This window comes from Hipposideros armiger, unplaced genomic scaffold (genome assembly GCF_001890085.2).
Source record: "Hipposideros armiger isolate ML-2016 unplaced genomic scaffold, ASM189008v1 scaffold_133, whole genome shotgun sequence".
NCBI lineage: Eukaryota > Metazoa > Chordata > Mammalia > Chiroptera > Hipposideridae > Hipposideros > Hipposideros armiger.
In genome coordinates, this window is record NW_017731483.1 from 3,007,361 (window position 1) to 3,016,605 (window position 9,245).

At 38.4% G+C, this 9,245-nt stretch overlaps 1 protein-coding gene across 5 annotated transcripts in view; it reads left to right on the forward strand.

Moving 5' to 3' along the window:
• The window catches only part of SLC25A51 (solute carrier family 25 member 51), an 18,260-nt gene extending 13,263 nt beyond the window's left edge, over positions 1-4,997 (forward strand). For all 5 annotated transcript variants that reach the window (XM_019649547.1, XM_019649549.1, XM_019649548.1 and 2 more), the window contains one exon: positions 3,970-4,997. In XM_019649547.1, coding sequence (XP_019505092.1) covers positions 4,013-4,906 — 894 coding nt within the window. In that variant the 5' untranslated portion in view covers positions 3,970-4,012 and the 3' untranslated portion in view covers positions 4,907-4,997. The remainder of the gene's footprint in view (positions 1-3,969) is intronic.
• Positions 4,998-9,245: the final 4,248 nt, after the last annotated feature.

Consider the following 9,245-nt stretch of genomic DNA (forward strand, 5'->3'; position numbering starts at 1 on the left):
GCCAACTTGGGCCAGTGAAGCAACATCCACAACTAGACTGAAGAACAAAAGGACAGCAACTTGTCTGTTCCCATCCCCCAATTCCCCAATAAAAAAAATTTTTTTTAAATAAAAAATAAATAAAACGTATTTCTCTTTGAGCCAGCAATCCCGTTGTAAAGATTTACCCAAGAGATAAACTTGTGAGAATTCACCCAAGCAGGGTATAGGTACAAGGCTGCCCACTGCAGTTGTTTTCTAAAAGAAGAAAAGAAAAGGGCTGGCCGAGTGGCTCAGAACTCACCCAAGAGTTTGAGCTCTGAGCAACAGCAGTTCGATTCCCAGCCGGAGCTGAGCTGCCAACAGGTGGCAGGATGGCTCAGCTAAAAAAGAAAAAAAAAAAGGAAAAAAAAATCCAAAACAGTGACCATAAATATAAATAGATAGAATAAATTATATATAATACATTCACCATAAATATAAATAGATAGAATAAATTATATATAATACATTCATTTGATAGAATACTATGCCACCATTCAAAACACTGGCATATCTCTGTGCTGATTTTATAAGATTCCAAAATGCATTGTTGTACCCTGTACTTTTTTCACTTAGTGTGTTCTTTTGGTGTATTTTTAAAATGATGGCTAAGTTGGTGGGGGTAGGGAGTGGTGGAAGTGAGTGTGAGTAGAATCACGCTGACTAGTAAAGAGGCCTTTGAACTGGCTGGGCAAGAGATGGAGACATGAGTCGGGGCAGAGAGCCTGGAGGAGAGGATGTCTGTATATTTGATTGATTTACACCTTTATTTTTTCTTTTTAAAATGTATATATTTAGTGTGTCAGTTTTTTCTAAAAATGTAATATATATTAAAAATACTTTATTTTTAATGTCTATATGATATCCCATCAGGTGGATACATCTTTATTTATGTAGTGTGTCCCTTACTGTTGAGCTTTTAAATTTTATTCGGTGTTTCTGTTCTGAGCATTGTTGTGACTGTCCTGTGGTTGAATCTGTACATCTTGAGTGGATAATTATTTTTCTAGGCTATGTCCCTACAAGGAAAACTATGGTTGTGTATGTGTGTGTTCCATAATTTATGTTACGCATCTGTGACTCCTGCAGATACAGGCTCCTCAGGAACTGATGCTTTCGGATTTTGTGCCTCAGCTCTGCACTTACTTGACCTTCACAGCAATTACACTTCTCTTTAACATCTTTTGCCCTGAATGCTTAGCAGTTTAAGAGGCATGTGTGTGCTATGGGGAAGAAAAAAAACAAGGAACTTGGTTTGTTTTGTCATAGGTCAAGGACCTAGGTGCATTATCTGACCTAGTTTGTTTTTTTAGTTACCATTGAAACCCTTACATGTAGTCTTTTGTGTGTGTGTGTGTGGTAAAAAACATATAATAATAAAAGTTACCTTGACCAGTGTTAAATTGTATAGTTCAACAGCGTTAAGTGTATTTACATTGTCATAAAACAGATCTCCAGAACTTTGTCATCTTGTGTAACTGAGACTGTACTCATTAAACCATAGCTCCCTGTTCCACTCTTCAGCCCCTGGCAGCCACCATTCTATTTTCTGTCTCTGAATTTGACTACTTTACAAGTAGTCAACGCTCATACAAGTGGAATCATACAGTATTTGTCCTTTTATGATTGGCTTGTTTCACTTAGCATAATGTCCTCAAGGTTCCATCCATGTTGTAGCATGTGACAGGATTTCCTTCCTTTTTAAGGCCATGTAGTATTCCGTTGTATGTTTATACTACACTTTGTTTATCCATTCGTTCATCAGTGGGCATTTGGGTTGCTTTCCCCGTTGGCTATTGTGAATAATGCTGCTGCGACTGTGGGTGTGCAGCTCTCTTTGAGACCCTGCTTGCAGTTTTTTGGATTATATACTCAAAAGTGGAATTGCTGAATCATGTAATTCTACTTTTAATTTTTTGAAGAACTGTCATACTGTTGTCCACAGTGTTTGCACCATTTTACATTCCAAATAGTGCACAAGGGTTCCAACTTCTCTACCTCCCCACCACCACTTTTTTTTTTATTAATAGTAGCCATCTTAATGGGTATGAGGTGATACCTCATTGTGGTTTTGATTTGCATTTTCTCTGATGATATGTGATGTTGAGCATCTTTTCAAATGTTTTTTGACCATTTGTATATCTTTGGAGGAACGTCTATTCAAACTCTGTTCATTTTTAATTGGGTTATTTAATTTTGTTGTTGAGTTGTAGTTAAATGTGGCATCTTACTGTTGAAGAATTAAAACCAACTTTGAAATATTTAGACTGATACATCTAAAATATAAAATTACCACGTAGTCCCCAAATGTAATTTCTGGGCTGTAGGAAACGTTCTGGATGATCCAACTATTTGGATCCTTTTGGGGAAAATCACATTCAGATAACTGGTAAGTAAGGATCTTGCCATTTTATTTTATTTTATTTTATTTTATTTTATTTTATTTTTAGCTGAGCCATCCTGCCACCTGTTGGCAGCTCAGCGGCTGCTCAGCTCGGGCTGACTCGAACCGCTGTTGCTCAGAGCTCAAACTCTTGAGCGAGCTCTTAACCAACTGAGCCACTCAGCCGGCCCGGATCTTGCCATTTTAATGAAACAGATGTATTCTAGGGGTAGGACTTTGCCTTTGGCCTAAGTCTTTATATTTAGGCTCCAAATCTTTTTCAGCACCATCTTATAAGCCACTTTTTGTGTCACAGCAGCCTCCCAAAGTCATGGTATAATAGTGGGAACATGAACCCTGGAGTAACACTTATTTTCAAGATACCAGCTCCACCAGTTGCTAACTGTACCTTGGAAAAATGAGCATATTGGTTTTTTTATTTGTGAAACTGGGAAAATGTTTACTTTATGGAGTTGTTTTGAGAATTAAATCTGTGAAAATAACAGTGTATAGTACATACTGGCAGGACTTCCTTGACCCTGTTCTTCCAGCCTCCACCTCTCAAGAGTGCATGCTTGCATGCTTGGTGTCCCTTACCTGTGTTCCCACAACGCGTATTTATCCTAGAAGGTATTACATTGTGTAATGTGGTGTAATTGTTTACCTTGGCAGAGTCTCCTAGACTGGGAATTCTTTGTCTTTGAATCTCTAGCACTTAGCAGAGGTCCCAGTTCAGAGCCAGGGCTAAGGAGCTGTTCAGGAACAGAATGATTGAATGTATGTCTTGCTATTTTATTTCTCATGTGAATGTATTTCAGAAGGATGATGGCATACAGACCGTTATGTAGTGCAGGCATTGTGCACAGTGTGAGCTAGTCCAGTGGTTCTCAATTGTTTTGGTCTCAAGACCCCTTTACACTTAAAAATTATTATGGGAGGTGGGGCACTTCATTGGAATCTCCTCTCTGTGGATCTGCAGAGAGCTTTCTCTTGCGCCTTTTTTTTTTAACACTTATGCAATAAAACTGCTACTGCTTAAGAAAAAAATTATTATGGATGCCAGAGTCTTTATTTATGTGGCCTTAGAAATTAAAACAAAATTTGAAAATATTTCTTAATTCATTTAAAAATAACAGTAATAAACCCATTATATGTTAACATAGACAACACATCTTCATGAAAAATGAATATTTTTCAAAAAATTATTGAGAAGAATGTTTTACAGTTTTGCAATTCGCTTTAAAAGTCTGGCTTAAAAGATAGGTAGGGTCTCATATCTGCTTCTGCATTCAGTCTGTTGTTATAAGTGGTTTTGGTTAAAGTACATGCAAAAAGTCCAGCCTCACGTAGTATGTACAATAGTTGGAAAAGAGAAGACCTCTTGGACCACAGAGAGGGTCTCAGGGACTTCAGGCGTTCTCTGAAAATACTTAGAGAACTACTGATCTAGTCTAAAAGGGATAATGTAATATATCTAGAAGTTGGAGGAAGGATTAGAGGGGAAAAAATCCTTGTGTTTAACACTGTATTTTAAGGTTTACCTATTGTCATTTTATCACTTGTAGGTTTAAAAAAAATTCTTCATGAAGGAGAAAGATCTTAAGCCACATGATGGATTCAGAAGCTCATGAAAAGAGGTCGCCAATCATAACATCTTCCAAACAAGATCTATCACCTCATATTGCAAATGTCGGTGAAATGAAGCATTACTTGTGTGGCTACTGTGCAGCTTTCAACAACGTAGCAATCACGTTTCCCATTCAGAAGGTCCTTTTCCGGCAACAGCTGTATGGAATCAAAACCAGGGATGCAGTGCTTCAGCTGAGGAGGGATGGATTTCGAAACTTGTATCGAGGAATCCTTCCCCCATTAATGCAGAAGACAACTACACTGGCGCTTATGTTTGGCCTATATGAAGATTTATCTTGCCTTCTCCGTAAGCATCTCAGTACCCCAGAGTTTGCAACCCGTAGCATGGCAGCATTACTTGCAGGGACAACAGAAGCAATTTTCACTCCTTTGGAAAGAGTTCAAACGTTGCTACAAGACCACAAGCATCATGACAAATTTACAAACACTTTTCAGGCTTTCAGGGCGCTGAAATGCCATGGAATTGGAGAGTATTATCGAGGCTTGATACCCATTCTTTTCCGAAACGGATTCAGCAATGTCCTTTTTTTTGGCCTTCGGGGTCCCATTAAGGAGCACCTGCCTACCGCTACGACTCACAGTGCTCACTTGGTCAATGACTTTATCTGCGGGGGTTTGTTGGGTGCCATGTTGGGAATCTTGTTTTTTCCAGTCAATGTTGTAAAAACTCGCATGCAGTCTCAGATTGGTGGGGAATTTCAGTCTTTCCCCAAGGTTTTCCAAAAAATCTGGTTAGAACGGGACAGGAAACTGGCAAATCTTTTCAGAGGTGCCCATTTGAATTACCATCGGTCCCTCATCTCTTGGGGCATAATCAATGCAACTTATGAGTTCTTGTTAAAGATTACATGAAAGAAACCTTGATTTAATTGCCATCAACTGACCAGACCTTCTAAGGAGAATGCAGTTTGGCCTCATTCTTAATTGGCCAAATAAAAGTTGGTGTCGTAAGTCCAGGGCACAATGAGCTATGGGCAAAGCTGTTTTTTTTAAGCTCCAACAAATTCAGAGCAAAAGATTTCAATTGGAAAATTTAAGGTTTGTTTTTTTTGGGGGGGAGGGGTTTTTTTTTACTCATTACCAGAAAACTTATGCTAATTGTCTGGTTAATAACTGTCTATCTGATGGATGGCTTTTGATGAGGAAACTAATAACCAAGACAGTCTTTTTCCCCAAAGTCTTTAAACCTTCTGATTGAAACATAAGTGGCCATGACCAGAGAAAAGGCTCTTAGGGCCCCTTGAATTCTCAGGCTTACTTTTATTACTCCATTTGTTACTCTGCTCTCAGGAGGAGTTGCAAAGGGTAGTCTTTGCTAAACTTAAGTGTATATGCGGTAGGGCAAAGGAGCAGAACAGAGAAGAAAAGAGCTTAATAGGTGTAGGCTATTCATGATAATAAATTGCTTGCATTCGTTTTAAAACAAAGCACCTGTTGGGGAAAGTCATTATTTCAGCTATTTCTATTTAGATGTGGTAGACTCAAGCAGCTAATGAAAGCTTCCAAATTTTTTTTCTAGGTTTGAAAGATTTGTGTTTACTGCTGAATATGACCTTAAGCCCATCCAAAGTATTTTTATGTTTATTTCACTTATTTCATTGCCAAAAGATGGGGAGAGTTAAATTTTGTTACAGGCATTTCATCCTGTTAAGAAATCTCATATTAATTGCATACAGATCAAACTCTGTAGCTCAATTTCTTTGAATTACTGTTGCCAACTTAGCAAACAGCTTTGGGGTTTTTTCTTTGAATACTAGTTTGTCTGATTCAGGTATCCTATTCTCTTGAAACTCCTTTAAAGAAAACAAAACACTTCCATACAGTTTTATTTTGGAGGTCTAATAAGAGTCCAGATTTCTTTTTTTCTGGTTTCTATATGTTTTAGGGGAGGGAAGAAAAAAACCCAGGATAGCTTGCCCCCCACAGTATTAGCTGTCATTTTTCATTTTACTCTTGGAAATAGATTTCTATTAGGATTTTTACATATTGGGAACCCAGTTTTACCACTTTATCATTAAAACAATTAGCTTAAGAGGATAAGATCTAAAGCTATTTGAAGGGTTAATTTTAAATTCTAGAAGCTTACTCATTCCTTACCCAACAGAAAAAAACTTACTTGTCAAAGGATCAGATTTTAAAATATTTTTCCCAAATAAGGCAAAATGACTCATACACCAATTGAATAATGAAACATCCTAGAAAAGTGATTTTAAAACCTACATCTGTAAATATTATGTAGTTAAGATTGCTTTCCAGCACCTGACATGGCAGAGTAGTTAGGTTTCTTACTATGTTTTTCATCACACTGGGTAATTGCATATGAACATGTGCGCATACCAAAATAAAATCAGGGACTCAATTGGTAGTTTACTCAGTTTCTGGGCAGATAGTCCAAAAAAGATGTTTACTTGTACATGCAGTACGGCTGGTCAAATAAGATGAACATCCTTCTGACCGGAGAGGGTTGGGAAGTGCTATCGAGCATTTGTCAGGCAGTAATCAGGCTCAGGAGCTTTACAACAGCTCTGTTTGACAATGTTGTGCTAGAAATGGCAGTTTACATCAGAAACCAAGGTGCAGATGTAAGGATTTTAGAAAACCATTCGTCACCATATATGAGTAGCATCCTTTGGCCTATCAAATAGTCAGGATTTGAAGTGACTCTTTCAGAAACGAATGACAGGCATGGTGATGCCTGACTCCCTCGTTCACGTGCGTGTGTCCCTGAGCACTCCTGGGCTTCTCTAGTGCTCAGAATGGGGAAGATGTGCTTCCTGGGGGCCACGCCCGGGCCTTGGGAACAGGCTCCATGGGCCTTTAGTTCCACAGGGCTCCCTTTTGTCTGTACACTCCATGTAAGTGGTAGAAATCTTAACTTCTAAAGCACGTCTATGAAATAACAAGTGAAGTGAGAATTCAAAGGAGGCCTCTTCGGTTTCTGCTATTTCAAATACGTGGCATTTACAAAGAAGAAATATTTTAATGATTTTAACTCGTAATATTTTTGGATTTCTTTGTCACTTTTTACAGCTTTTGAAGACCAAACTGCAAATACTGGGGATGGTTTTGTGTTGTCCTCTAGACTTAAACTTGACAAAATATTCAACAGAACTTGTAACCAACAGCTTTGTCTGAACTTCAAGTCAAAATGTGTTATCAATAAGTAAGAGATGCTAACGATTGTTTTTTACCTTTAGTGTGAACTAATACAGTAATTTGAAACGGCAAACATGATCGAATAACTTCAAAAAGCTTTAAAAGTGGCCCTTTCTGTTACACATGTGACACAGACTCCTCATGGGCGCGGGGCACCTCTGAGCTTGCCTCCTGTACTTCATGTCTGATGTTACGGATTCTGTATTGAACATACTTAAGTGTGGTATGAGCCCTCAGGACTGGACCACAGAGTAAACAATATGGTGGCAAATCGGTGTGTCTGTTTCATTTGTGTTGGAGACAAAGTTGATGTTTTCATCTCCGTAGTCAATATTCATCTTACCTTATAGTTGGTTATATATAATCACCTGCTGTATATTGTGAACTGTGCAGTGAAACAATTGTGTACATATAATCATTTTTGGAGACCTGAGATTCCCTAGCTTGATGACAGTGGTCATAGTCAGAAGGCTGTGCAGACACAGAAGGGAATAATGGGTGGTAGGCGGGGTGTATGAAATGGGATCTAGAGCGCTTCACAGCAAGCCAATCATGACCAACACTGGTTCAGTGTAGATGAAGTACTGTAATGGGAGGGGTGTGCAAGTCAAAATGAAGGCGAGACAGATCACGTTGGAAGAGAGAATTGATTTCTTTTAGCATAATTCTCGTGCATATAAATGCATATCAAAGACTTGAACAGGCATTCTCTTCAAATTTGAGGATTTTAGTTTTTAATGCTGTCTTTTGGCTTACTATTAAATATTGCTTGCCTAAATGGCTCCCACATTGTGTGGGGGGCAGTCTACATGTTTCCTTTTTTAAAGTTTCATTAAAAGTGGTTAAGCACACAAAGCTGTTTTTGTTTGATATTTTGAGTTTTGTGACTGAATTTAAATGAAAAATGTTAAATGTTTCAGAGTTAACACACTTTTGGTAATTCTTTTTGGAATAAAGTTTTTTTTAAGTCCATTTGGTCTTCTCTTGTGGTTGGGTTAGGGCTAATAGCGCTTTGCCTTTTTTTGTGGTAGATGGATCTGTTAGTGTTTTTGTTGATAATACATTTAGCATACTACTTTGACTCTTAACAACTTCACCTGATAACTTTGTAGGTAGAACAATTCTTCATTTATCCATCTTGTTTGATCAAGAGTTCCAAATAAGTTGATTTTCCAGATAGCTAAACTGCAATGCATTTTTTTTTTTTAAAGCTTTTTCTCAAGTGAGATCAACTTTTCCTTGTTGAGTAAAAAGCTGCCTTGGTAAATTCAAGTTAACCAATAATTTCTGTTATAATCGTAGACCTTCAGTTTATGCTTACCCCCAAGCTAAATGGTCTGGATGTCTGTGCTTTTCGAGATTTTCACAGCTGCTCCTCTATGGTAGGAGAGTATGAAGTTAATATATTAGCTACACTGTTCAATTGTCAGGTGCTCCCTGGTCTAAGGATAGTTGAGGCTGCTTGAGGACCACTAGGTAAGGGAGCGGTTGCCCTATAATGCTTCTAAAACTCCAGAAATTCTTTATAAAAGTGAACATTCAGAACTTTAGAATTGATAAAAGGGGTTTTATGTGTCCTCTGATGAAATGTCATTTTAACCCGCCTCCAGCAGCCATTCTAGACCACAGAGGGGAGTATGTAGAAAGTGTTTCTTGGTGCGCCCGGGAAGGGGCCCAGGGGAGCTCTGCGAGCCACAGGGCACTCCCAGTCTCCCGAGGCTGGTTCCCAGCTTAATCCATTTAGCAGCTGAAGTTTCCAATAGGGACGTTTTATTTTGTTTGTTTTTTGTTTTTCCAGATGAGCATATTTGATGTTGAAGCAGAAAATGAGAATAAAGGAGGATTTATCTCAATTCTCACCTCCCTTCAATCCATTCTTCCTATTTTTTTTTTTTAAGATTTTTATTGGGGTATTGGGGGGAGGGGAACAGTGCAGGGGAATTGGGGGAAGGGGAACAGACAAGTTGCTGTCCTTTTGTTCTTCAGTCTAGTTGTGGAGGATGTTGCTTCACTGGCCCAAGTTGGCACCATCATT